Here is a 27,956-nt window from a genome sequence, read left to right as displayed (position 1 = left end):
GGCGCTCTGTGCCAGGGTCTCGCCGCCCTCACAGGAAAGAATTCCCTCCACACATCTCACCTAAATCCTCCTCTTTTAGTTTAAAGCCGTTCCCTCTTGTCCCCATCTGTTATAGCTGCCCCTCAAGCACTGAAGTGTCGCACTAAGGTGTCCCCAAATGTGGCGAGGCAGAGTCTCCAGGAGAGGAGTGAGCCCGTAATTCACCCCCCAGTGTCAACGCCAGGGGTGGGAGACGGGGCTGAGATAGTTTTAGGAGAGGAAAATAGGAACAGAAAACCCCGAGTGAGTTGCTCACGTCCAGATGCTCTGACTGGGGATTTTTGGGAGGGGAGTGGCTCGAGCTCTGTGATGCTAGTTTGATTTGGACGTCCTGAGAATATCTTCACCTGGAAACTGCCAGGATTAGTTGCTGCTTCTGAGACTTACTTTACGTAAGAGTTATAAATCCAGGGTGGGCTGAGGACGCAGGGAGGTGAAGTGGCAGTGTCACAGGTGGTGGTGCTGCTCTGGGTGGTTATCACTGGGGGCACCTGGCAGGTACCACACCCCCCTGGGTCTCACCAGGAGAGCAGAGGAATGCTTTTTTGCGCTGACAATTTGGGGGGAGAGGGTTTAGGCTGAAATGTCTGACCTTGGCATCCAATTATGTGTTTGAGCAGCAGTTGTGGCCCCCCAGTGCTTGAGCTGGCCAAATGTGGCAACCCAGAGTCACAGGTGAGGATGTTTGGGGTGAGGTGGGTGAATTCCAGCTGGTAAAGCGGTGCTGGGTGGGTTGGAGGGGCCCAGCTGAGGCGTGCTCTGTGAGTTAAATCACAAAGCAATGCTTTGGGAAAGTTGCTTGCTTTCTCTTTCTTCTCTTTCTCATTTCAGCTTATTTTTTCTCTGGTTCAAAAGTGCCTAAAGCACCTTTGCTGTAGAAACTGGAAGGCCTGGGGGGGCTGATTTATAACTCTGTGCCACTTCAGCTCTGCTGCCTGTTTCCACAGCCCTCGGAAGTGCGTGTGGAAGCTCTTTGGTTCTGTTTTGCTGCGTGTGCTGTAGTGGAAGGGCTCTGCCACGTGGTGGGGAGGAGGAATTTTCTTTCCCGAGGGTGGTTGTGACTCTGTGCCGGTTCCTCCCCGCTGCCAGTTGGGGCTTCCATGGCAGGAGCCGTGTGCATCGGGGACCAGCTCATTCTGGAAGAAGAGGACAGCGAATACATTCCTAAGGAGCACGGTGAGTGAGGCCCATCTTCCCAGGAGCTGGGAGAAGGAATTCGGGCATGCAGGTCACTTCTAGGTGTATTCAGAAAGCAGGAATTGGTTTGTGGAGAGGGTGGAACACACGGGGTTTTAGCAGAGGCTGAATGTCACTGTGCCGTGTCACATGGTGCTTTGCTGATGGCTTGGGGCAGCTTTGTTTTGTGCTCAGCATTCCCAGATTCCCACAGCTTTAGCTGAGGAGGGTGGCTCTGTGGAGGGTGGCTCTGTGGGGCAGACCAGCTTCACAGGTTCCTCTTCTGTTTCTCCCAGAAATCCGGAGTTTTGCGCCAACAATCGGGATTGACCCCGACAAGGAGTCGGAGCTGCTGTGGCTGGCCAGGGAGTGCCTGGTGACCCCACTGCCCCCGCAGTGGAAGGCCTGGTGAGAGCTCTGCCTGTGCTGGGCATTCCCAGGGACAGCACCAGGGGAACGGCTGCCAGCTGGCACAGAACAGGGTTGGATGGGGTAGCAGGAGTTCAGGGCTTTTTTGGGGTGGCAGAAGAAGGGGAAAGACTCTTTGGGAAGCTGGATATAAGCATCCTGGGAGAGCTGCTTCCCACACTGGTACATTTTTAGCCTCCTGGAGACATCACACTCCTCTTCCCAGAGCTTCAAGTGCTCACACCATCAGCAAAGATGTCCTGGCCTGTGCAGCTGTATTTTTAACGTGCTCTTTCACCTTTTCCTGCTGTTTTTGCTGTGCAGCCAAGATATCGAGGGCGGGAACATCTATTACTTCAACTTTGAAAATGGCCTCTCCATGTGGGAGCATCCCTGTGATGAGCACTACAAGCAGCTGGTCATCCAGGAGAGGGAGAAGCTGCTGGCACGGGGCGGCTTGAGGAAGGAAAAGAAGGAGAAAAAAGAGAAGAAGGACAAGAAAGAGAAGAAGAAGAAAAAGAAGGACAAGAAGGAGAAGCAGTTCCTGAAGCAGCCTGTGAGTGGGCTCTGCCTGCTCCTGGGGAGGGCTGGGTAGAGGAGGGAGCAGTGATCTGTGAGCCCAGCCCCGGGTGGGGGCACTGAGTACAGAATCACCTTGAATTCTGGCTGTGAGACACTCTGCAGTAAACACACCCTCTCGGTGGGAGGGAGAGGAGCATTCAGACATTTGGGAAGCAAAATGCACGAGTAAATCAAACCCTGTTTCCTTACCTGTCCCGTGTGCTGGTGTCTCCTGTGTGTGGGCTCCCTCTTTGCCCAGGGGAGCTCCTTGTCCCGATCCAAGGTGAGGAGTGTGAGCTGCACACCTCTGCTGTCCTGCCAGTGACCTGCCTGTGCTTCTCCAGCCCCCAGGCTCCCACCTGGCGCCCATCCAGCCTCCCCTGGGCGCCCTCTCTCCTCTCCGTGGCCTCAGCCCGTCTTCATCCATCGCCCTCCGAGGCTCCCTGGACCTGGACAATGTGCTGGACTCCAGCCTCACCCCCAGGGGAGAAACTCTGGTGAGGCTCCCTCTTCCCTGGGAATGTGCCCTGGGAAGGACACTCCAAAGGGTCACAGGCGTGGGGACATTTAAATGGCAGGGTTTGTGTTCTTCTGTCAGTTTGGAAATACTTTTGGATGTTAAAAAACTGTATTTCTTTCCTCCTTCTATTTCTAGGGAGCCCAGTGCTAAATTAGTGGTGAGCTTTCTTCTGCTGCGTTTAGCAGATTGACAGAAATGTTTCAATTACTGTTGCAGAGGAAAAAAAAAAACCAGTGTTAAGTTTCATTTGGTGTGCAAATGAAGCATGACACACAATACAGACAATATAATTTCATAAACCATTTTCACTCTTATATTTGAGAATAAAATTAAAAGAACTATTGTCCTGATGAATGTAAGGTTTACATTAATGCTAAATGCTTTATTTATCCCTAGAAAGTGACCTGGGGGTCAATAAAACTTGTTCAATGGTAAGAAATTGACCCTTTAAAGGAAGGCAAAGCAAAATATTTGCAAAACACAGACCTTAACATCTTCAGAAATAAACACGTTAAGTGGTAGGAAATCGATCTCCCTCCCAGAACCCCGTGTCTCAGTGGGTCTCTATCTCCCCTTTCCTGTTCTCTGACCTCTCACTCGCCTTTTTTCTGGCCCTCACAGCCTGCAGAGCTCTCGAAGCCCACCGGCCGCACCAAGAGCCTCCTGGACTTGCTCTGTGAGGAGAAAAGTTCCCTGGACGTGGCAGTGCCAGAGAAATGGAGAGACGAAGAGGAGGAAAGTGAAAATGAGGTATTTGTGTGCCCTGGCTGTTGATGAAGCCTCCTGGTGCTCCCCTGGTAATGGCTGCTCCATTTTCCCCTGCCTTTTCATTTGTGCTCTCTTTTCTTTGTGCTGTTTGGTCCCCAAAAAGCACCTGATCCTATTTCCTCATGGCAAACCCTATAAATGAACATCTGCCACGGTGTCACTGAAGGTGAATTGGCTGTAGGTGCATTGCCATGGCTCTGCTGCCCAATTTCACTGCTGAGGAGCCCCTCCTGTGGCATTGCACAGCTCAGAAACTCAAATTTGGCTTTTTTTTACTCTTTCAGAGTTTCCCTGGGACAACAAGGCTGTCAAAAAACGTGTACCTGGATGTTGAAGCCCTGGCAGGCAGCTTTGACTTTGAGGTAAGAGCAGGGTTATGGGCAGGGCAGGGGAGGCTGCCCAGGTGGGAGAGGAGCTGTGGCAGGGGATGAGAGTGCAGGGATGAGTTTCTGTCAGGAGCAGGAGCAGCCTGGAGCAGAGTGATGGGGATGGAGCAGAGCAGAGGGTTGGGGGGCTGTGAGCAGCCAGATGTGTCCCCCAGGGGACACTGGGGTGGGCACTGAAGGGAGGTTTGTGTTTGGGGTGGCTGTGGGTTGGTAGCTGGGACTTGAGGATTCATCTTTGCACAGGCTGGAGCTTTGCTTCATCCTCAGATAGGAAAAATAACCCAGGTAGGTGAAGCTGGCACAGGGAAATCTGCTTTTCCTGGGAACAGCAGGAGAAGGGTCTCGGGCCAGAGGTGCTGCTGCACTTGGTGTGGGAGGAAGGCTCAGGGAGGAGGAGGAGGAGGCACTTCCACCCTGCACGGGGTTTGTCAGGGGATGGGGAGGGAAGGCTCCTTGTCAGCTGAGGCTGCTGGCTCTGGGGAGAGGAGAGGATCCTGTGGGAATGGATGCTCTTGGCTCTCACTCCTTGCACAGGGATCTTCACGTGGGCTGCACGTGGCCGCTTTTCTGCAGCAGCACAAAAACCTGTTTTCCTTTCTTCTTGCCCTGCTGATAAATCCCGTGGCTGAGACACAGAGCATTCGGTGCAGCCAGGGCCTTGTGCAGACTGTGCTGTGCTTTTTTCCCTGCGCTTCCTCAGCCGGGATCAGCCTTAAGATGACAAGGGCACAATGGGAAGTGCGTTGTAAGCAGCTCTGGTGATTTGGCCCGACTGTTTGTGCTGACATTAATCCTTTCTCACCGCTTTGAAAAATCCTGTCCCAGTATCTGAAAGGCAAATTAATTTCTTTTAAAGTGTTTTAGAGTATTTCCCTTATCCTTTTCACGGCGCACACGAAAATTAAGCTGTAAAGTACTTTGCTGGAGAACCTATTCACGGCGCTGGGCAGGATCTGCAAAGGCTTATGCTAAAGTGGATGTGACAAAGAGAGCCCTGACTCTCTCATCTGCAGACAACAAGCAGCCTGTGGGGGCCCAACTCCTCGCTGAAATGTTAATGTGTGCAGGAACAAAGAGCTGTCTTGGCATTTCAATGCCGCGGGGATGGGGCTCGGGGAATCTATTATGGAATGGCAATTGCTGCCCAACAGCCAGGCTGTTCACCCAGATGGGTGATAGCCTAGTCCCGATAAGACAGCGCTGCTCAGACTGGAAAACAGAATTCTTTTGTAGATCCATGAGGTGGCAGTAGAAAAGCGTTCCTAGGAGGAGCCTCTGCCTGCTCCCGAGCCCTTCTCCAGCAAAACAGGAGACGGGGTTGTGTAGCAAGTCTTAAGGGGGAAATCTAAGCAGTAATGGGTGAAATAATGAAAAAACCGGCTTCGTGTAGCCCGTGGTGAGCGCTGAACGCCTGTATTAAAGGGAAATAAAAGGTTTTAGTGGCTTGCTGAGCCAGGATGTTGGTGGAGAGGAGGCAGCATCAGACACAGCTCACTGGGAAGAGTCTGGAGGAGCAGTGGGTTCATGCAGCTGGCCAGCGGGAAAAGCAGCATCCAACAGCTTGATGTTTGGGAATCTGGGCCTGTGAGCTTCCAGGAAAAGCTGTTCAGCTGGAGAGCTCTGCTCGAGGGGTGGGGTGGTGGGTGCTCACCTGTCCCAGGTGGGTGAGTGCTCCAGCTTGGGAAGGTGGCGTGGGGAATTCTGCAAGTGCCTGTGTCCCCCCGCCTAGGAGAACAGCAGGGAGGAGCAGGAGGACCGTGGCAGCCCATCAGCTGCTGCTGCTGAAGCTGCTCCCCAGCCCCACGGGAGCCCTGAGGAGGAAGCTGCCAGCCTGGCAGAGGTGACAGTGTCTCTCTGGCATCCCCGTCCTGTTTGCACGGTGCCACCCAGGCTTTGCATGCCCTAGGGCAGCTTCTGGTGCTGTGGTGTGTGTCTGCAGCTGCTTGGCTTCTTTCTGTTGTTGGTTCAAGTTTAGTGCTGATCGCTGGAAGCAATGATTTGAGAGTCAGGAGTTACCCAGGACAGGTGGAATGTTACAGCCAGTTATAACCCAACTGACTTGTCCAGCTCTGAAATCCCTAGAAAACTGTAGTTGTTGTTGCAGGAGGAAGAGCCTCCCTCCTGCTCCACCTGTGTGTGTCACTGGCACAGTTCCCTCTTCTGCAGAGTTACATTTGTGATCATCAAGGTGTGATGCTAACAAAAGGTTTGCCTGTAATTGCCATTAAAATAGGATTCTGCCAGCCAAAGAGATTATTCTGGGATATTTCAGTAGCTGAGGTGAACTTGCCTGGAGAGAAGTCCTTTTGTGTGCACACCACTGCTGGTGTATTGATATATTTTGGTGTGTGTGTGATCCTGTTCAAGCATCAGGATCCTGCCTGGCCTCATTTGGGATATCCTGGATGCTGCCAGGTCTCCTGGTGGGATGTCCTCAGGAGAACTCTGAAGCAAATAGTCCAAAAGGAACACAACTTTCCAGCCACCCTAATCCCCATAAAAATGGAAGCACTAGGGTGACTAATGAAGTTCCCCTTGCCCACCTTTCTCTGGTCCTGGTGTCCCCAAGGAGCCTCCCGTGGCTGGTTGGTGACTCTGGGAACCTCTGGCCAGGGGCTGTGAGCTGTCAGGACCAGGGAATTGCAGGTGAGGCCCAGAGCTGCAGGATTTTTGGGAAGTGCCCGGAGTTGGACTCCTCTGTCCTCTCCGTCCTGCTGGATGCTTGGCCCCGGGGAGGTCTGGCAGAGCAGTGACACACTCAGAACGTGCCTGGGGAGCACTGCAGCCCCGGGCTGGGAGCTGACAGCGTTCCAGAGGCACTCTGATAAAAATACACCGCTAAAATATGCGCTCAGTGTACAGAACACGCCGTGCACAGGATGCAGGGAATGTTTGACAAGACACCGCGGCATTAATAAAACAGTGAGGAAGTGGGACGTGCGAGCAGGTCTGTGTGCATGCTGATGAGGGAACCTTCTCCTGGCCATTCCCCTCTCCATGGGCAGTGTTGTGGCCTCCCTGCTGCTGGGAGAGGCAGCGGAACCTTTGGGTGACTAAGCTTTAATTGGGGGTTGTTTTGTCCCCCATCTCTCCTGTGTTAGTCACGGGCTCTTCCTGAGCTCTGAGTGGTGCCTTCCATCAGTGCCCACCCTCCAGTGTGTCCCACTGGGAGGTGGGATGGAGATCCTGCCTGCTCTCCTCTGCTTGAAGTGGCAAAGGCAGAAGTGAAATGTCCTGTCGTGGCCTCTTACAAATTTCCATCTCTCACTGAACAGATCCAATGTGGAAGCATAAATGGGGCTGCTGTGGGGCACGTCAGGGGCTGGTGGCTTTGCACAGCCACTCTTATCCCTTGAGACCCTGCGAGTAAAAAAGCAACAGATCAAAAAAAGCCAGAGCCCAAGAAATGACTGAGGTTATGTCAGTGGAGTCCCTTGCCTTGGAATGGGACTGTGTGAAGAGAAGTCAAACAGGTCTTGAAGTCACCCAAAGATTTGTGATTTTGCTGCTTGCTGTAGGAGAGCCTGTGCTGTTCCTGACTCCTGCATCCCCCAGGAGAATATTGGGTCTATAATTGTGTTTGACTTGCTGCCTAGAAGGAGTCTTTAAAATCGAGACATCCTGAAGAAGTGCCAGAGTCTTCCTTGGATTCTGGCGCTGCGTGCCCTCCGTCTCCGGTTCAGATCCTCCCCAGAGACACTGACAGCAGCCTGTCTGCCCAGAGCAAGGAGCAGGGACTTGCTGGGGATAAAGAAGATGCTGAGGTGGAAGGAGCTGCCTCTGCAGCTGAGGAGCTGCCTCAGTCTGAGGGGGAAAGGAGCGCAGCAGGGCTGGACGTGCCCGGCTCTCCCGGAGAGCCCCGAGCCACCTCTCCGCCTCTGGAAGGGGCTGGGGCAGGTCAGCTGGCTGCTGACGCTGTGTCCTGTGCAGAAAAGGTGCTGGATGAAGAGAGGGAAGGAGCAGCAGCTGATTCCAAATCAGAGGATTGTCTGGATGATGGCAAAGTAAGAGACCTGCCTGTGTGGTGTTGGTGTTGGCTGTTCCCGTCGTCTCGTCAGGCCCTGACTCAGGAAAGCTCTTGGAGCCCTGTCTGGTTTTCTGTCCGAGTGCTTTCCTGGTCAGCAGTCGTTCCTGGGGGGGCACGAGCGCTCTGAATTCCCAGATGGGCATCTTGAGGACTGAGCTGGGCAGTCATTCCCTCCTGCACACACCAAATGCTGCCCAAAGCCACCGACAGGCAAAACCCTGGACTGCGCCCGTGTTTGGAGTCTGGGAGGAGGAACAGGCTCAGCTTCCAGTGCTGCCGTCTGTCCTGGGCGAGCAGGGCTGATAATGAAGCTCATGCCGAGCCCAGCTGTCCGTGCTGCTTTGTTTCTCTCCTTGTGTTGTTTCTCTCAGCTTGCTCAGGGCTGGGGCAGACGTGTGAGGAGCTGCCTGGCGCCGCCTTCGCGGCTCCGCGCCGGGCGCGAGGTTGGAGCGGGGAAGGACGGAGCCTCAGGGCTGGTTCAGGAGCTGGAGCTCGAGCACAGAGCCTTCCAGTGCTCCCACTCTGGGAGGAGGACTGGCCACACTGCAGGAGCAGGGCTTTGGGCTGAGTGTCACACGCTGCCCCGTGGGCTGGCCCCGCAGCTGTCCGCTCGTGTTCACGTTCCAGAGCAGGATCCGAGCCAGAATACGGGATCTGATGAACGATCTCTCTCCAATCTGGCTGCCTTCCTGCTGATTTTGATGATTTCTCGAGTTCACTGATGCGTAATGTCTGTAAGAAATGATAAACTACAAAACCGAGCCTGGAGAAAACGCGCTCTGTCCTGAAGAGCTGAGGGCGTTGTTTTCCCCAACTCATCTGTGTCCTTTGTGCACCTGAGTTGTTCTGCTGAAGTCAGCAGGGCCACGGGGTGTTCCCGTCCAGCAGCTCCCTGCAGCTGCAAATGGCTGGGAATGCAGGAGCCCTCGCTGCACTTAGGCACAGCAAAGTGGAATTTTAAAGTGCTTTTACGGCTCCAGCGCTGTGCTGCGCGGTGGGCTGGGAGCTCTGAGAGCTGCAGAGATCCTTGCAGATGGAGAGGAAGCAAGTGCCTTTTATCAGGGGTGTTCAAAGAGCGCATCTTTGCCCTCCCCAGCCCTGCCTCCTGCCCTCCTGTGGTGTTCTGTGCTTGTCCTGTGGGTCACACGTCCTCCGTGTCTTCCCCATGATGTTCAGTCACCTTTTCTCCCCTGAGAGAGAGAGAGAGAGGCCACATTTGTGTTGCCAGTAGCAATTGCAGTGGTGGCAGTGCCCAGGTGAAGGGGTAGGACATGTACAGGCTGTAATGTGCTTTTCCTCTCAGCTTTCCAAGGCATCCAGGGGCAGCAGCTGTGAGCAGGACTTGCCTGTCTCCAAGTGCTCGGACCACGAGGTGGTTCAGCCTGTGGTGAGTCACCAAAAAGCTCCTTTTTCCTTGGGTGAGGTTCCTCTGGGGTGGTGCAGCCCGTGGGTGCAGTGCCCACCTCTCCCAGGCCAGTGCTGCCCTGCCCCTCACACACTGGGGCTGGGGGTGAGCTAAATATCCCTGCAAAAGTAGGTCACGTAGAGCCCAGAGTGTTCTTGGATAATTGCAAAAAAAAAAAAAAAAAGGAAAATAATAAGCAGTGTAAGAACTGTGCTTTAGGGGCTCAGCAGCTTTTGCTGAGGGGGCTGTGTGTGGCTGGAGACCCCTCTGCACAGGGGGAGAGCAGCCCTGGGCTGGGGGGAGATGCCCATCAGCATCTCTTCATCTCCACAGGAAGCTGCCATTGCCATCTGGCAGTGGGAGCAGAGGCAGCGTGGCCAGCAAATGGCTGAGAATATCATTATTTAGTGCCGTGGTGGCAGCCTGTGCTGCTGGCTCTGCCCTGTGTGGGCACGTGTGTGCAGGCTGCCAGGAGCTCTGCAGGGCTGGGTGACCTGTGGGGGCTGCCTGTGAGGAAAGAAATCCCTGGAAATGGGCAGCAGTGTCACAAACAGGAGCAGTAGAGGCTGGGGGAGATGTTTGAGTGTTCCCCCTTTGGATGTTCCTTGTGCCACCCTCTCCTGCTAAGGTCAGTGGCACGGGAGGGTGCACTGGGAGTGTGACAGTGCCCTCCCTGGGTGGCACTGATGTCCCTTGGTCCCACAGGGAGGGACCCAGGGAAGGGAAATGCTGTCAGTGGGGTGGGGAGCAGGGATTCTGAGCTGGCTTGGGGTATTGGTCTCAGGATCTCTGGTTGCTCATCAGAGACTGATCCTTTCTGCTTTCTTTTTTAGGGCTTGGGCGTCAAGAGGCAGCTCTTCAAGGAGGTTGTGGAGGTGGGGAGTGTGTCTCCTGATTTGGACAGCCCTGAGTGCAAGGTCAGTGCTGTGGGAGGGCTCAGGGGTGACCTGTGAACAGGGGTCCTGTGGTGTGATGCTGTCGGTGAAGACTTCCCAGAGGTGGACACGGGGTGATGTGTGAGGTGCCAGGGGTCACAGCAGCACCACCAGTGCATTGTTTTTTCTGCAGAGAGGAGGTGCAGGTGGCTGCACAAAGAACACAAACCCTGAGCAGAGGTGGCTGGAGGGGTGTGCACAGGCAGGCTCCCCTGGGTGCTCTCCCTGCCCCAACAGGAGAGCCAATAAACGGCTTTCCTGGGGAATGGAGGAAGTACAGTCTATTTTCCTTTCTTCTTTTGTGAGTATATTTGTCCTTTTCTTTCTCTTAAGCAGATGGGAAGGATTTGTGTGGCAGAACACGATAGAATCAATGGGAAGAAAAGGAGGTTAACTCCCTCTGACAGATTTTGGTAGAGGGAAGCTTATTTTTAAGCATTTGGTTGTCTTGCCTGCTTTAATGTGGGGGGGAAAAGGGGCTCCTTTCAGTGAGTCTGTGGCACATGGAGTGAAGGTGTGCACGTGTCTGTGTCAGCCTGGGATGCAGCAGTGGCCAGGCAGCTCTGCCTGAAGATTGCTGTGCATCTCTGGTTTATCCTTGTCTTCTCAGCGTGGTTCTGAGTTGGCTTGCTCAGCCCCACGTTCCTCTGGAGCCCTCCTGCTCCATCTCAGCGTTGGTTGGAGGCAGGATGCAGGATCCAGCTGGGGTTACTCAGCCTTGCCCTGAGTGGCAAAGTCCCCACCTGTCCAGCAGAGAGGAGCAATCCCGTTTGCAAGGTTGTGTCTGGAGAATACACCTGTCCTCTCGTGCCTAATAATGAACATAATCAGATGTGAAGAGAAAACAAAACACGTGCCTGCTGCGCTCCCCCTCTCCCTCCCCGCAGCACGGGCACTGTGCATGCAAATGCTGCTTGGAGCAGCCAGTTTGGGTTTGTCACAGCCCTCTTTGGGGAGAGGTGGCTGTGAAATGGTGCTCCCTGCAGAACTGCAGCTGCTCTTTTGTGTCTGTGCACAGAGGCTCGGGGTTGTGGGGATGTGCCACGAGAGGAGCTCGCCTTGCTGGGAGCTGATTGGCAAAATATTCTGTTGTTAGAAAGAACTGAAGACAAAAGGCACCTCTGGCAGCTCCGTGAGCGCAGGATTGGAGGGGTTTTGTTGGTGTGTTTTGGCAGGAGCTCTGGTGGCTGCAGAGGCTCTGTGGGATGTGTCCTGCTGGACCTGGGAGAGGGGAGGCTGCTCCTTCTTCCCTTCCCTTCCCAGGGATTGGAAGGGCCAGATGCAGAGCTGTGGAATCACGGTTGGAAGGAGCCCACAAACATCATCAAAGTCTTAACTCCTGGCCCCACACAGACACCTGAAAATCCCACCCTGGGCCTGAGAGTGCTGTCCAAAAGCTCCTGGAGCTCTGGCAGCCTGGAGGCTGTGAGCATTTCCCTCGGGAAAAAGGCAAACCTGTCCCAAGTGCTCAGTGCTGGCACCTTGCAGCGTGATCTGAGCTGATGTGAGATGGTCCCCTGGGAGCTGGGCTGTGCAGAGGGAGGAGGTGGCCCATTATCTGTCATTCCTGTGTTCACACAGCTGGTTCTGTGTCTTGAGCATGTGAAATGTCCTCCGGGGATGCAGCGGGGTGGAAAACCAAGCTGCTTGGGGTCCTGGGGATCCTGGGGCAGCAGGAGGGGGCAAGGATCTGATAATTCCACAGGCAGGGCTTAAAATCTGCCCTCGTTCCCTGCGGATGGGGGCTGTCTTCACCTTCCAGACATCTCCAGAGGTTCCTGCAGGCCAGGATTCCTCGGGAGGGGCTGCCCTCTTGGGCAGGGGGGCAGTAGGAGCCCTGTGCTGGAGCTCAGAGGAGTTACCCTCTTTCCAGGAGGATCTCCTTCCCCATTTGTCTGGCTCCTTCCCGTTGGCAGCAGTGGTGACAGAGCCCATTTGGAGCGAGGAAACATTTGCTGAGCTCCTCGGTTCTGGGGAATTGCAGCCATCAGTTACAGGGGCAGGAGGGGGCCAGGGCTGGGGGGCTCTGCCCAGGCTGATGTGATGGAAGGTGACAGCACTTGCAGGGAATCCTTCTGCCATTTGCTCCGCTGAACATTTGCATAAATTACCGCGGGTTTAATTCCGCCTTTAATTCCGTTCTGGCCCTGCTCCACGCACAGCCCTGCAGGGCAGGGGCTGAGCTCACCTGCTGGGGGCCCCAAAAATTTATGAATGGGCTCTCCCTGCTTCCTGTGGGGCTGACAGGTGAGGAGGGAAGTCCTGCCCCTCCTCAGGTGTCCCTGCTGCAGGGACGGGGGGATCTGGCAGGTGGGGAAAGGAGCAGCTGACTATTTCACATTCAAATGTTTTCTATTCATATTTCAAGCATTTTCTGTGCCATAAATGAATGCTCGGTGTGCTGCCAAGAGGGTGGATTGCTGAAGTCTCCTGGAGTCAGGAATCCCTGGACTGGTGACTGTGCAGCACATCACACCTGTCCTGGAGCTGGGTGGGAGGAGGACTGAGTCCTGATGTGATTTTGGGTCCCAGACAATGCATCCGTTCCTTCACTGCCACAGCACTTTGTGTGTGGGACATTTCTCTTTTAGGAGGTTGCTCTCCTGTGCTTTCCAGGGGGTTCAGTGTGACTTGGGATTGTAAAATGACCTTCAGGAAAGAAAAGCCAAACCTGTGTCCCAAGTTCTTAGTGCTGGCAGGGAGTTCACCTTTTATCCTGAGAAAGCTGAGCTCCCAGGCCTCCCCCTGTGCTTCTGGAAGGACTCCTGGGATGGTTGGAGACCCTTGGATGCCCTCAGGAGAGGAGCCTGGCACATCCAACGTTCTGGAACAGCCTCTGGGTGCCATGTGGCCCAGCTGATTCCACGGACCTTCAGCAGAACTCCTTTGAGATCTCTGATGGGGAAGGAGCCACCAACTCCACCTGTTTGCTTTTCCCTGCAGGCCCAGGAGCTGGGAGAGGAGGACAGAGACCAAAGTGAAGCCAGTGTAGAGGAGGAGCAGAGGAAAGGAACAGAAGCTGCTGAGAGGTATGGTCCAGACAGAATCAGGGGAGGTGTGGGCAGCTCCTGCTGCCTTTCCTGCCTTGCCCTCCCTGCTGTGCTCGCTGCAGCCTGTCCAGTGTGCCCTCTGCAGCTCCCCCAGGGGCTGCAGCCCCTCCCAGGGGCTTTCCCACTAAATCTCCTGCTTCTCCTGCTGCCTCCTTGCCCTGGGGCTGCCCCAGCTGTGGCTCTGGCCTCTGCCTCCCTCACAGCTCCCGCTGCTCTTGCCAGGACTGTCTGAGCCCCGGGCTGTCAAACAGGGCAGATGTGGCCACTGGCCATTGCCTGGTGACAGCCTTTCTGGTCCTGCTGGGCTGAGCCTGTGGCTGAAGGCTCTCAGGTGTCTGTTCCTGGGGCCAGGAGAGTCCAGCTGCGATGGGAGCAGCTCTCTTCCTTCCACAGAGGTGTGGGCATGAAGCTGTTGTGTATCCTGGTCCGTGGACAGATCACCAGCTGTTATCCCAAGAGGAATGCTGCCTTCCAGAGCCCAGTTACCAGAGGGCTGGGCTGTCTAGGGCAGCTCTTGTCAGCCTCTTTGTGGGGATTTGTTTGGAATGCTGTTGTGAGCAGTGAGCTGTGCTCCCTCAAGCTCCTGCTCCTTGGAGAGCCCCAGCCTGGCATTTACAGATGAGTTGTGTCAAAGCTCTTGGCCTCCACGCAGAGTTACACGTTCTCCAGGACACTGGGAACCAAGGAGCTGCCGCCTGTGCCAGGAAAATCCATGAGCAGGAGCTGCAGTCCATCTTAATGACTGGCTTTGTGGGATTTGCAGCCTTGTTCTTGGAGGAGCTGTTTGTGTGAGGGTCTCCAAAAACGTGTTCTGCCCGCAGGAATTGTCTCCTTATCACTTGGTTCCTGCTTCCCAGCTGAGCCTCCTCTCTTTCTCTCTGCCTGTGAAGCTGCTCGTGCTTGCCTTGTCTCTCCTCTCTGTGCTTCTGAGATGAAGTAGGACTGTAGATACAAGCATGCCTGCCAACACTTCCATCTGTAATTTGGACAGCAGTGTGAGTATGGCTGATAGGGCTGACGCACCTTGGGGACGTTCTCCAAGGGCCTGGAAAGAGTGGGATAACCCAGGGAAGGGATCCAGCGCTCTGAGGCTGATATCCACTGTATCCTCAGCTGCCTTCAGTCCGACACGAGCTGGTGGGAGTGGTGTGCAGCTCCCCTGTGGCGTTGGCAGCCCCGTGTTGGCCAGGCAGGTCCCGTTGGCAGGCATGGCTTGGTGCCCACCCGTGTCACCTGCACATCCTTGTCCCCCTGCAGCAGCCACTTGACTCTGCCCTGAGCTAATCTGATCTTCTGTCCCCTGTTTTGTGCTGCCAAGTGAGAGGGAGCTCAGTGCTCGTGAGACACCAGTGCAGCGTTTTGGGTTAGAGAATCCCGATGGGGCGGGGGCTGCGGAGCCGGAGGAGGGAGCCCTGGATATCCTGGTGGATCCCGAGGAGCTCCCTGCCCCTCACAACGCGTAAGGGCTTCCTGTCAGTCCCTGGTGGCATGACTGTGGCAGTTTTTGTCCCCCGTGGTGGCCGGGGCTCGCGTGTGAAGCGGGACTGTGGTTTGTGGCACGGCGGCTCCGTGTGCACATGCCAGCAGCTGTTCCCTGCCCCAGTGCCAAGTGAACAGCCTGTGGTGGGCAGGGCGAGAGCAGCAGCTCAGCCCTCGGGGTGTGTGGTGGCTCAGGGCTCGGTGGGATGAGGGAGAGCCGTTTGCTTTGTCTTTGGGAAAGGCTTCCCCGTGCCGGTGTCGCTGCCGGGGCTGTGAGTGTCCTCCCCGAGAAACAATTCCACACACAGCTGCTGAGTGATGCTGAGCTGGGGGGGGAAAAGGCAGAACCCAGCAATTCACCCCCTTTTCCAGCCACTGGGCATGTTGGTGGCACTGAAATAATGAGGTCAGAGCCCAGCTCCTGCCCGAGCTGCTGTTCCGTGCTGCTCCGTGGTGGGATTTGTGGATTGGTGGGATTTGTGGATTGCTACCTGCAGCCCCCTGAGACAGAGGAGCTCAGTGGATGGGAGCGTGCTGACTTGGCATTCCGTGTCAAATGACACATCAGCAGATGCAGCTGGAAAAATTCGGCAGCGTGTCTCTGGGGACAGGGTGATGGGGAAGGAATCTCTGCTCTGAGAGGAGCTGTGTAAACTCTGTGTGCTGCCTGGGTCTCCTTTCCAGCTAAAAACTGGGGCAGGAGGAACGAGGTGAGAACCAGGTGGAAGTGGCTGAATTGCTCTGCAGAGCAGCTCGATAAAGGCCACCTGCTGCAGGTGGTGTTTTGGGGGGCACAGTGAAGGGGATTGTTCCAGAACCCCACTCCTTTCCTCTGTCGTGCTCCTTTTGCTAATGGCTGCAGAAATGACCTTTTCTCTCCTGACTCCAGGCTGAATAACCAGGGCTGTTATTTCCCTGATTCCTGGCAGAAGTCCCTCTGCCTTGCACTGCCAGGCTCACAGCATGGTGAGACCTTCCTGCTCCAGCCTTCACTAGCAAAGAACAAAAATGTTTCTTCCCAGACTAATCTCAATTTTCCCCTCCTTCCCTTTTAGCTTCTCTCAGACTTACAATTTTGCTGCTGTCTGTCTGGGAAAAAAAAAAAAAAAAAAAAAAAAAAAAAAAAAAAAAAAAAAAGCTTAATTAAAACCAGATTGGGTTTGAATTTTTGGAGTGCTAAGGGCTTTCCGTTGCCTGGAGCTGGCGAATTCCCAGCACACTTTAGGTTGCAATTGCAGAAAAATACCTGGTCTGTGAGAAGCACCAATCCCTGGGCTGGGAGCAGGTACTGATGGCATCTGCTCCTGTGCCTGGCAGCCTGGCCAGGGCTTTTCGTCAAAAAGGATTTTATTGACCTCACAAGGTGAGCTCTGGTGGGCCAAAATTAGAGTTATTTAGGCCTGGAGTGCAGCTGGGGCTGGGCTCAGTTTATCAGTTGGAGATTCTCTGGGAGTCACCAAGAGGATCCACCAGTGATCCTCAGGGTCCACTGAGGTCAGCAGTGCAGCTTCTGCAGTAGGTGGCTCTGAGATTTTTGGTTTGGAGTCGATGCTCTGTGCAGGAGTTCCTGTTCCTTTTATGTCACTCTGTTTTCTGTCACCCTCTTGCCAAAGGAGCTTTTTCTCCTTGGTAGGGAACCTGAGGAGGAAATCGAGCAGTCCTTGAACCAGCCTAATGAAGAATCCCTGGAGGAAATAGTCAAGGAGGTGGAGACAGAGCTGGAGCAAGAGGAAATACATTTATTTCAAGCAAAAGAGGAGAAAATTCAGCAATTCCAGGAGGAGATGAGGCAGAAGGAGGAGGAGGAGGAAGCTGAAAAGCTTCATCAGCAAAAAGAAAAACCCCTCAGGTACTTTCCTTTTTTACTCCGTCTCCTCCAAACCTTCCCAAGGTGGGATTTCACTGCTGCTGGCCACAGACTGCAGCCACCACCTGGGAAGTGGTGCTGCTCTGCAGAGCTGGGGAAAGGAGCAAATCAGGGCTCTCAGGGAGGAGGAGGAGGAGGAGGAGGAGGAAGGACAGGCTTTGGCACAGAGGATCTGCAGAGCCCGGGGTGGACAGTGCAGGAAAGGGCTCTCCCAGCCTGCCAGGAGTGGATCCTGCAGGATGAGCTGAGATCCCACACACACACACAGAGCTGTTGGCTGTGGTTAACCTGGGAGAAGTTTCCAGCTCAGTGCCTGGAGCTCTCCCACCTGGCAGATGTTCAAATCCTGGGCTGAGTGGTGGGGACAGGACTGGAAATGGGAGCGTTGGAGGAGATGAGGTTACCCCAGAGGAACTATCTGGAGCTCTGACAGGGGCTGTTTTACAGAGGGACTTCCAGGCAAGGCTTCTAGCACCAGGGCAGGGATGGCTGTGGGAAAGCAGGACCTGAGAGCAGTGCAGGGGGGGCAGCAGCACTGGCAGCTGTGTCCTTTCCCTGGGGGAATTTTTCTCTCCAGGCTTTCTGTATTATCTTGCTGGACTTGATGCTTATGTTCTGAGCAGCCAGAAACAGCATTTTGCCATGAAGCATCGTGGGGATGCAGTCTGGGTGTGAGGAAAGATGCAGAAATGGCACCTGAAGGGGGGAAAAAAAAAAAAAAAAAGGCAAAAGGTATAATATGGAAATATGGAGCTGGCAGATGTGCTAATGCATCCAGGTACCGTGCCTGGGAGCCTGCATCCATTTGATGAGAGTTGATTTCACTTTTGTGCAAAAAAAACCCCAGAAAACAACAACAAAAAAAAGCCCAAAGAAGTGTAAACTATGATGATGTAGCAAGTTTTAAACCCACACTGCTCAGGTTTGATGCTGGGGCTGCATCTCCTGTGCCAGCAGCAGGTCCTGCAGGTGTGTGTGGGAAATAAATGTGTCACCACAGCCTGTGACATCCCCAGCTGAGCTGAAGCCCTTGGAGAGGTGGCTGGGAGATATTGAAGCCTCCTGAACCTGTTTTCTGCCTTTCTGTTTTCTGTCTCAGCGCCCCAGAAGAAGAGTTGGCCACATCTGAGCAGGAGGAGTTACTTATCAGAGAGGAAAAAGCCAAGAGACTCGAAAAGCTGCGAGCCCAAATGGCCTCAGAGATCGAGGCAGAGGAGGAGAGGATGAGGTGAGAGGTTCTGCTGCCCTTGCTGGGGATGTGAGGTGCTGGTTTGGGAGGGAAGGGTTGTGCAGAGCCCAGCAGCTGCTCAGAGGGACCCCTGAGCCCCTCCGTGCTGTGACAGCAGGTCCCAGCCCCGTGCTGGATGCCGAGGGCTGTGCTCTCCTCCCAAACCCCCAGGGCAGAGCAGGAGGCCAGGCTGCAGCAGCTCCGGGAGGAGTGGGAATCCCGGCAGCTGCTGGAGAAGCAGAGCCTGGAGAGGGAGCAGCAGCTTGCCTTGGAGGAAATGAAGGTGGCAGTGGAGGAAGCTCGGCAGAAGGAGATGAGTGAGCTGGAACAAGAGAAGGAGCAGTTCCTGAGCGAGCTCAGGGAGAGGCTGGACAGGGAGAAGAAGAAGGTGAGACCTTTACTGATCCCTTCCTGCTCACCTGGCTGGCCTGGCAGTGCAGAGTGCTGGGTTAACTCACACCTGCACTGCTTTAGGGACATCTCTCTTCACCAGGGGAAATGCCAGCTGGGCTCTTGGAGGCACTGGGGTGGGCAGGAGAACTCCTCTGGTTGTTACTACAGCGGTGATTAACTAACAATTATTTCAATGGCCACTCTGCATCCAAAGACAAGATAAGGATCACTGTGTGTCACTAAACCGAGCGCTGTTATCAGATCAGAACTAAACTGGGCCACTTTATCAGCTCCCAGCACCTCTTTGGGTCTGCTTGAGCCCTGCAGGGAGCTGGGGAGCCCTTGGTGGGGCAGTTTCCAGTCCCTCCAGCACAGCATGACAGGGATTCATCGGGATCCCCTGGGGGGGAAAGCACAGAGAGAGTCAAGGCACCTTGTAGTGATCCTGTGTGGAATAGAGGGTTACTGCTGTGCCTTTTGGTGCTTTTGGGTAGAATTTGATTGCAAATGCACCTTGTCCCCACACGCAGAGGTTTCCCAGCAGACTGTTTTGCTGTTTCCACAGGCAGCAGAGGAGCTGGAGGAACAGTTTGCCAGTGAACTCCAGCAGCTCAAGTCTGCAGCAGAAGAGAAGCACTGTGAGGTGAGGATGGTGTGACCTTAGAATGTAAATTGTTGGGAGTTTTTTTTTAACCAACGGTGGCCAGGGAGGGTGGCATTAATTCATTTTCCCCTCCCTGGCTGTGGGTCTGGTGTGGCTCAGTGCCTGGCTGTGCTCCAGGCAGGGGTGGTGAGGCTGTGCCGTGCTCTGTCGAGGGCACGGAATGGCTCCTGTAGAAAAGGGTGATGAGTCCCTATGGGTGGCTTTCCTGGCAGGTCATTTCCAGCCTGCAGGCGCGGCTGGCAGAGGCCCAGAGCAGCCAGGAGGCCCAGCTGCGTGAAGAGCTGCAGGGAGCAGATCAGAAAGTGCAGCAAAAAGCCCTTCAGGTGAAGGAATACGAGCGGGAGGTGAGTGATGGGTTTGTGCTGAGGGCTCTTCACGCTCTCTGCTCAGGTGTGGGGTGAGCTCTGAGAGCCACATCCCCTGCCCAGTGTGACAGTGGTGCCTTAGGGGGCAGGACATCCCTGAGCATCCCACCGCAGCGGGGAGAGGGCTCTGTGCTCCCCAGGACACAATCCCTGATCCCACTCCGGGCTTGGGATCCGGTGGGAGGCTGATGTTTGGGAGGCCACTCCAGGGCAGTGCTTCAATCCAGGGCAGCCTCTTTCCCTGCAGCTCAGCGAGCTGATGAGCGACAAACGGCGGGAAGTGGAGAAGGAGCACGAGAGGAGGATGGAGAGGATGAGGGAGGAGCACCGCGAGGCGCTGGCGCGGATCCAGGAGCAGTACCAGGAGGAGGTACTGCCGCTGGGGAGGCGTGATGGGCTGGCTTTGCAGACCACTTTGGAGAGCCCCGTGCCTCACAGAGGTGTTTCCCTGTCCCCTGGCCGGGCAGGAGCACAGGCAGAGGTCGGAGCTGCTGGAGGGGCTGCGGAGCGAAGCCGCGCGCCTGCGGCAGCTCCACGACGCCGACGTGAAGGGGCTGCAGGCAGAGCTGGAGGGGAGGCTGACTGCCCTGCAGCAGAGGCACAGGGAGAAGGTGAGCAGCGGGCTCTGCCTCTGGCCCTTGGCACTCCCGAGGGACGGCCTGGAGGCTGCACGCCTCGTCCCCCGGCCACATGCACAGCCCAGGGTGGCAGATGCAAGGGGCAGGTCATGCTTCCCAGTTTGTGTTCTCCTGGGGAGGGAGGAGCTCGTGCCTTTCTCTTGAGCTCGGCTCCCTGTGCAGGAAAGAAAGCTCCAGGATTCAGAGAACGAGCTTGAAATCCGCATGAAAAACATCCAGGCCAGATCAGAGCAGCTGCTCAGCCAGGTGAGTCGTCGTGCTGGGCTCACAGAGCTCCCCACGGCCAGTCCTTTGGCTGCTTCCTCATAGGAACTGTTTAGGAAAGCTCAGCCAGAGCTTCTGCTGCCATCCCACTCACAGCCACAACTTTGTCACAGTCAGAGCAGGGCTGAGCATTGCTGGTTCCTGTGGAAGTCCGAGCTCTGGGTTTGCTCAGTGCTTTAGGGGGCAGTGACTGGCTGGGAGAGGGCTCATGGAGCAAATCTGACAACGCTCCTTGTGTATTGCGGTGTTGAGAGTCAGGCCTGAGGTGCTGCTCAGCATCAGCAGTGTCCTGGCTCTGACTCTCCCCTGCCTTCCCTGTGCCACAGGAGGAGTCCCTGCAAAGGAGGAGGCAGCTGCTGCTGGATGAGGACAGACAGATGCACCTCGAAAGAGATGTACGGACACCTGGGCTCTGGGGAGGGGCTGAGGGAGCACCTCAGAACTGGGGCTTCAGGAAAACACAGTGCTGGGAGTGGGTTAGTTCTGGGCTCCCCAAAAAGAGCCAGTGCTGCTCTCCCAGGATTGGTGTGTGCTTGGGACCCTGTGAGCTGTGTGCCCCTTGTTTGACTCTTGGGGAAAGGACTGGCAGGGATTTTCTGGTTTTCCTCCAGGAAGCTGCTCTGGCCTCTCAGCTGTGCCTGGAGGAGAGCAGGAAGGAGCATTCCAGCCTCCTGGAGTCTGTCAGGCAGCTGAGGAAGACCCTGGAGGAGCTGCAGGACCAGAAGGCTGAGCTGGAGGCCCAGGTGGACTTGCTGCAGTGCCGGAGCCAGAGGCTGCAGAAACGCATCGGGTGCGTGAGAAATTTCCTCCAATACCAAAAAATCTGCCCTGTGCCCCTGAGAAACCTCTCTAACCTAACCTGGGCCTCTCCCTGACCTCTGGGCTCTGTGCTGGGCCATGTCCCTTCAGAATCCTGAGCTGCCCGTTGAGGGCACAGAGTTGCTGGGGGCTGCTTCCAGATTTTTTATCAACTCAGGGTGTGAATTTGGATTTGTTCCTTCACCTCTGCATGTCATGTTCACTTGTCTGCTCCACTCCTGCCTTGGGAGGTTAATGAGGTGCTGTGAGAGGGGCACTGAAATGCAGAGAGGTTTTCCTGAGGTGGCTGAGCTGCTGGGGAAGGGTGGGAAGCAGTTTCCCTGCCCGGCCAGGGCTTACACTGGTGTAACACCACAGAGCCAGGCCTGGTGTTGTGTTCCCACCTGTGGCCTGGAGGTCCCTCTGGACACCATTACAGGCCAATCAAATGTCTCTGCTGTTGCTTTTTGCTGTGGCAGAGAGCTGGAGGAAGCAATCAGGAGCAAGCAGGAGGCTCTGAAAGAACTGGAGGCAGAAGAAAGTGTGGGATCTCCAAGAAAGAACACTGAGCTCCGTGTTGAAGACCTGAGAGGAACTCCTCAAGCTGTGAGTAAAGCAGCCTGTGAAGGGGTTTGCCTTGTGAGATCTGAGGCTGAAACTCCCTTGAAAATCCCGGCATTTGTTCCTTCCGTGTGAAATCATTTGAGATGCAGAGATGGATTTCTCTTTGCTGCTGTGTTCAGTAGTATTTGCAGACGTCTGTCTATTATTAGTGGGTGGAGTGTGGGGCACTCAAAAGCAGGGCTTGTGTCTGGATAGAAATGTCTTTGTTACCTTCAAAAGTCACATCAGGAACACCCCTGGCCTGTGTTTGGATCTGGGCAGTGCCTGGTGTCATTCCAAGCTTTTGCTCCTCATGGGATTCTTGGGAATCCAAGGTTTCTTAGTTTTTGCCATGTGTCACCCTCTCAGCACTCGTCCAGGGAGCCTTCCCCAGGCTGTCAGAGCCCCGAGGAGGGCGAGCTCCAGTTTGACCGGTGAGCATCCCTGTGCCAGGAGAAACCTGCTCTGCTTTTCCAAGCTGCGCTTTTCTCTTGGCCGTGCACACCGGGCACTGAGCACCCGTTTTTGGGGGTGCTGCGTGAGGTGTGCAGCAGCCACGGGGAGCCAGGACAGCGCTGCCTGTTCCCTGCAGGGTGCAGAGCTACATCTCCACCGAGGGGCAGTCCCTGAGGAGAGCCAAGGAGTTCCTGCTGCGCCAGAGCCGCTCCCTGCGCCAGCGGCGCTCGGCGCTCAGAGCTGCCAGCCTGCAGTGGCACCACAACCTGCACAGGGCCCAGGAGGCCGGGCAGGATCCCAGCAGCTCCCATTCCCACTCCCAGCTCCTGCAGGGAACGCGCCAGAACCTGGAGGAGGTGAGCCCTGGGTGAGGCTGTGCTCGGGTGCTGGGTGGCACAGGCTTCCCGCAGCCCTGGCAGCAGCTGCTGGCTCTGGGGGCCTGTGGCTGGGGCCTCGGTGACCCTCTGGGGGTGGCTTTGGAAGTGGAACCTCCTTTTCCTTGGGCTGAGCCTGCTTTGAGCCGTGTGCTGTGCTCACTGTACCCCTTCCCACACTCCTGAGGACTTGGGTGGGATCTCACTGCAGCAGCCCTTCCTGTGCTGAGCAGAACGAGGGGATGAAAGTCACCCCAGCTGCTGACACGGATTATTTCCTGACATTCCTGTTTCGTTTCCCTCCTTGGCATGGCCATTGGTGTGTGCAGGAGGCAAAGGAGTTGAACAAGATGAAGTCAGCCGTGCAGAAAGGACGGGTGCTGCTGAAGAAGAAGGAGGAGAAGCTCAACCAGCTGGAGTCCTCGCTGCTGGAGGAGGTAAACTCCAGCATCCCTTCCCAGCTGCATTCCCCCTGCCCAGAGCTCGTGGTCCCTGTCAGGGCTGTTCAGTTGGTGGCCAAAGGCTGGTGTTTGCCAGCAGAGCTGGATTTTGGAACCACTTTCTGCAAGAGCACCAGACTGCTGAGTGTGTGGCTGCAGAAAGCAGCTTGGAAAAGCTGCTGGATTGAGCCTGGAGAACACAAGGGCAGGTGACCTCATGTGAGCCAGGATGGAGCCAGGATGGAGCCTGCTCTGCTGACCAGGGCCAGCCTTGGAACCCTTGGCTCTGCCTGGCTCCACGTGGCCTTAGGCAGGGCAGCAGGTGCAGGAGAACCAGACCTTTGATGGTCAAACTGTTGTCCCTGGCGCAGAGGAGCCAGCCCTGCAGGAGCTGGGAGGTTATTCACAGCACAACCCACGTTGACTCCTGCAGGAAGGGCTGGTTCCCATGGCTGCTGGGCTTGGCCTCCTGCACTTCCAGAGCCAAAGCAGTCTCTGGACATTCAGACTTTGCTGTCAGGGGCTGAAGAGGAGTTTGCCTTCGCTTGACCTGTGTCTGACTGCAGCCCAGCTCTGTAGACAAGCTGTAGGCAGATTTCCAGTCGCTTTTATGTTCCAGGGATGATACAGCAGGTTTTACTGGCATTGTTTTCCTCTTCCTGACCAGCTCTCAGATGAGGATACACTGAAGAGTTCTGCGTGCAAGAAGGTGGTGACTTTTGATCTGAGCACCTCTGAGGACACAAACAGCACGTCCAGTGTGAATCTGGGCCAGTGTAGGTGTAAGTGCCCTGTGTGTGAGGCTCTAGGCCTGTTCTGCCTTTCCCTCTCACCCCTCTGATGTCCCTGTTGTCACTTGTGCCCAGCTGTGTCCAAGGCAGGTCTGGGATTGCTCTGTGTGCCACACCTGACTGCAAAAACTTGTTTCCTGCCTGTAGTGGCAGATAAGAGGGATGGGATCTGTTAGTGAACCTGCCTTTCAAATCTCCGTGGATTATAAAATCTCTCTGATTTATCTCAGATCCTGCAGGTCTGTGTTGCTCTTCTGCAGGAGTCTGGGCTTCCCCTTCCTCACATCCAAGCTGCTGTGATTCCATCCTGCTGCTTGTGCTTTTTCGTGGGCTTTGGTTGCCTGTAGCTGGAGTTGTGCTGGGGGGAGAAGGGCAGGCAGACAGGAGCGTTGGGTTGCTTGCACAAAGGCTGCTCTTGTTGGGTGTCTGATCCTTTTCTCCCCCTTTTTTCCTTCAGCTGACTTGAGAATGGATTTCTGGCCTGTGCTCCAGCAGGACAAGATCCAGCACTTGAGGGACTCTGTGCAGAGCATCACCAGTGAGCTCAGCGGGGTCCTGGGGCTCCTGGACTCCCTGAGCCATCAGCAGCCTCCTCTGCTCACCTCCACACTCCACGAGAGCATCCCTCTGCCCACATATCCCTCCTTGGGAGACCTGGGTGGGGGCAGCTCCCTGGGGAACCCCCCCAGGGCGTCCCCCCTGGACCAGTGGGCCCGGAGCAACGGGCTCAGCTCTAGTTACTCTGTCTCAGGGCAGTCAGTGGACAACATGCTGACAGAGAAATGGCACAGGTATTTCCCAGGTGAGGCTCCTGGCCTTATTCCTGCTTTGCTGCCTGCAGCTTGTGATTTTGTCTCACCCTTCCAGTGCTGGGAGGGGTGGGTGCACTGCTGCTGCTGGTAGGAAGGGGGATAAGGGGCTAAGGGATGAGAAGCTCATTCCAGAAGTGCAGCATGTGGCTGGTCCTGTCATCCTGCTCTTTGTGAGAAAGCATCAAAAGAGGAGCCCCCTCCCAGTGGCACAGAGGGATCTCCATCTCTTTCCTTGGTGTCCTTGTAGGGACAGCAAAACACACCCAGATCCGTGGGGTTTGTGGGGTCTGTATTTAATGTCTGTTTTCCAGGTGGGTTCCCCTCGCTCAGTGGGAGTCCTGGGCCTGTGGTCAGCCAGCTGGGATACGTCCCTGCAGAGTAAGGACCTTCTGCCTTGGGCTGGTTCACTGGGCTGCTCTTGTTTCTCTGCAGCGATTATTAGCTCACTTATCATGTAACTAGTAGATAACAGTTTGATAATTACTATAAACTACTTATATATCACTATATATATATACACTGATATATATATAGTAGAGGATACACATTATAATATATATTATCTTCAATATATTCTATATAATATATAGTATATAATATATATAATATTTTTTATTTTTTATATATTCCGTTATATATACAAAAAAGAGGAGATATATGTAAATATATATATTAGGATATATATTAGAGGAGGTGTGTTTTTTTTTTTTTTTCTTCAGCAGCCCATCATTTTCTCATCTCTGGGATAATTTCTTCCCAGGGCTCTTTTTTCCCCACTTACCCCCCTCTCTCTCTCTCACTCCACAGTGAACAAATCCGGCTCTTCCAGCATTCCAAGTTCAGTGAGCCAGAGAAGAAGAATATTGAGGAAATGATTGAGAGCAACAAGAAATGGCTGAAAGGCTTCAAGAAGGATTCCAAAATGTATCTTTTACCTGGGTCTGGTCTTTAATTGCATTCCTGCTCCCTGCAGAAGGTAGGAGGGGTGTGAAATGAAGAACTGAGCAGCAATTTCGAGGCCTTGGCCTCTATTCCAGTGCCTGGTTCTGCAGGGGAATGTGCTGTTGAGCAGGTGGAGCAGGAGTGATCTGTGTGCTGCTCCCTGGGCTCTACTTGACTGAGGAAATTTCCCTTCCTTTCCCCGGGTGTGTTGTGATGCTTCTTTAGTGATGCTGCTCAGCTGTAAAGGAGCAGTTTGAGCTGGGAATGGGAGGATTTAAAAGGACGGACCAAATAGTGCAGAATTGAGGACGGGGTGGGCAAGGAGGGGGTCTGGCTTTGCAGGGCTGGTGCTGTGGATGGAGCCTTGGCCAGGGGCAGGCTGGTGAGGGCACACGGTGGGGCAGGGAGGGCTGGGCTGCCCCTGGAGCTCTCCCCAGCTCTGTTTTGAGGAATCTTGTAGCTTGGGGCTGGATCCAGAGAGTGAGAGCTCTCTGTGCTGTGGGCAGGGATGCTCCCAGGCTGTGGGGTACCAGCCTTGTGCTGGGGCTCTTGGTGTCTCCTCAGTGTACACTGATCTTAGCAGCAAATCTCCGTGGCCTCTGAAATTCCCTAATCCCCCCTCTAATTCCATTTGACTGGGATGCAGCAGGCTGAATGCAGCCCGTGTGCACTGGGCTGGCTCAGTACCTGGTCCCTGTCCTGTCTGTGCTGATTCCTGCTGTAAGCCAGCCTTTTCCTTCACCCGGCTGTCAGACCTCTCTTCCCACAGGCACAGAAGCCCCCAGGCAGCAGCCCCACCCTCCTCCAGCTGGGACTGGATGAAAACAGGGAGATCAAGGTGTACCACTACTGAAAGGTGGGCTTTCTCTCTGCAGGGGTGGTGGTGGGGCCTGTGCAGTGTCCCCACGGTGGGCTGGGTTTTGGTGATGCCCACCCAGGCACCTCCACTCCGTGTGTGTGTGTGTGCCACGTCCTTGAAACTGGGTGTTTTTGCAAGAGAGTGGAGGAAGGAGGAAGAGAACTTCCCAGGTGGATTCTTCTAATCCTGTAATGTGTCCAAATATACTTTATAGACTGTTTAATCCAGCGGTGACATATCAGGGCTTCAATAAATCAACATTTCCCTCATTAGTATTCCAGCGATGGCGAGGCAGAGCTGTGAATCACGGAGGGCTTTGAGTAACTGGTCAAGGGGGAGGATGTGAATCCAGCTGAGGCTCTGCTGGAGGAAATGTGTCAGGAAATGAGGCTGCCCTGATGCCCAGCAAATGCTTGGTGGCAGGTGGGCCGTGTCAGTTGGCCTCTGGCACGCGGGAGCAGCGGAATGGCTGCGGAGTCTGGGGATCACATCAGGGAATGGCACGTTCTGGCTCCTGGGGAATGTTCTGCTTGTTTGGGGTGGAAGCAACAGGAGCTGAGCCAAGAGTGGTAGGTCTGGCCGAGCCCTCTGTGCTGCTCTCACGCCAGGCTGGCCAGAGCTGTGCAGCAGAGCAGCTGCTGCACCTCTGCCCTGTCACAGGGAGGGTCTGGGGCAGGCACAGCTCCCCGGAGTGCTGGGACAGTCCCACCTGTGTCCCTCCATGCCCTGGGGACAGGGATCCAGAGCCTGGCTCAGCCGCTGGGATCTCCTTCCATGCACGGGGCTGGGTCTTGCTGCAGCAGCTCCGCAGGGATCCTGGGAGAGCAGGGCTGTGGGAAGGCTGCAGAGTGGCTGAGGGGTTGGGATGAGCAGCTCAGCTGTGACACGGCGGCTCCTGGCTTTGCTCACCAGGTGCTGTGATGTTCCTTTGGAAAGGCCACCTCCAGAGGGTATCCCAGCCCGCTGAGAGGCTTGGAACTGGGAGGGATTTCACTCTACCCAGCAGGGAGGAGTCAGAGATGGGAAACGTGGTATTTGGTTGTCTTTGTCAGTATTTCCTCCGAGCTGACTGTAAATATTTCATGCTTTAAAAAGCTGCCGAGCCGCTCGCCCGCTGCGGCTGACGAGGACGCTGCACTTCAAGGGAGCCCATCTGTGAGGAGCCATCTTCAAAGCCACTCTCCTGAGACAGCTGCTGGGGGGAGGCTCTGAGGCTGCTGCCCCACAGCCCTGTGCTGTGTGAGCCCCTCGGGTGGCTGAGGGTGGGCACTGGGGTTGGCAGAGCCCACCTGCCCTGCTCCCTGGGTGCAGCGTGCTGCCACACACCACGAGCCTGGCACGGGGATGTTTACATGCAAATAGAAATATATTTTTGATGAACATAATTTTAAAGCTCTCAAGAATGTATGTATTTTATTTTATTTTATTTTTTTTTCTTGCTGTTTTTCTAGAATTTTTGTAATTGCTCAACCAGCCTTATTCCTTCTCAGGAAAGGAGGGATCAAACCACGGGTATCCCATCTGCTGTTGGAGTGCACAAACCCCTTTCTGTAGGGATTTTGCTTTTAGTTTACTGGATATTAGGAGGACACATGGCAATCCTTCCAGTCAGGGTTCTAGAAGGGACCCACAGTTGTGGTTGCTGTGGCCAAAGCCATATCACCGAGTCCATTCTGTGTTTTGGGAGAAGCATGTGTTAGTGGTGCGG

General features: G+C 55.0%; 1 protein-coding gene across 1 annotated transcript; it reads left to right on the top strand.

Moving 5' to 3' along the window:
• The first annotated feature begins 18 nt into the window (after positions 1-18).
• CEP164 (centrosomal protein 164) lies at positions 19-27,829 on the top strand. Its single transcript, XM_066334951.1, has 34 exons — positions 19-282; positions 660-714; positions 1,129-1,215; positions 1,512-1,623; positions 1,948-2,179; positions 2,529-2,681; positions 3,326-3,454; positions 3,757-3,834; positions 5,588-5,698; positions 7,455-7,862; positions 9,189-9,272; positions 10,124-10,207; positions 13,169-13,254; positions 14,594-14,734; positions 16,388-16,603; positions 17,721-17,849; positions 18,021-18,237; positions 18,808-18,885; positions 19,119-19,250; positions 19,519-19,641; positions 19,739-19,882; positions 20,072-20,155; positions 20,500-20,568; positions 20,785-20,963; positions 21,451-21,577; positions 21,944-22,008; positions 22,167-22,386; positions 22,734-22,841; positions 23,512-23,626; positions 24,093-24,437; positions 24,759-24,825; positions 25,255-25,371; positions 26,143-26,245; positions 27,344-27,829. Exons 2-33 carry the CDS (start codon positions 693-695, stop codon positions 26,240-26,242), a joined length of 4,362 nt encoding a protein of 1,453 aa, XP_066191048.1. The 5' UTR covers positions 19-282; positions 660-692; the 3' UTR covers positions 26,243-26,245; positions 27,344-27,829.
• Positions 27,830-27,956: the final 127 nt, after the last annotated feature.

The sequence above is a fragment of the Sylvia atricapilla genome, chromosome 23 (genome assembly GCF_009819655.1).
Source record: "Sylvia atricapilla isolate bSylAtr1 chromosome 23, bSylAtr1.pri, whole genome shotgun sequence".
NCBI lineage: Eukaryota > Metazoa > Chordata > Aves > Passeriformes > Sylviidae > Sylvia > Sylvia atricapilla.
Note: the sequence above shows the minus strand (reverse complement) of the source record. Positions and strands in the feature narration are given on the sequence as shown.

What these genes read in the sequence shown, in the direction of transcription:
- CEP164 (XM_066334951.1), top strand. Translation starts at nt 693, where the DNA reads ATGTGGCAACCCAGAGTCACAG. An exon ending in CCCCCAGGGGAGAAACTCTG is followed by an intron (nt 2,682 to 3,325) that starts GTGAGGCTCCCT and finishes TGGCCCTCACAG; the next exon opens with CCTGCAGAGCTCTCGAAGCC. An exon ending in ATGGCACAGGTATTTCCCAG is followed by an intron (nt 24,438 to 24,758) that starts GTGAGGCTCCTG and finishes TCTGTTTTCCAG; the next exon opens with GTGGGTTCCCCTCGCTCAGT.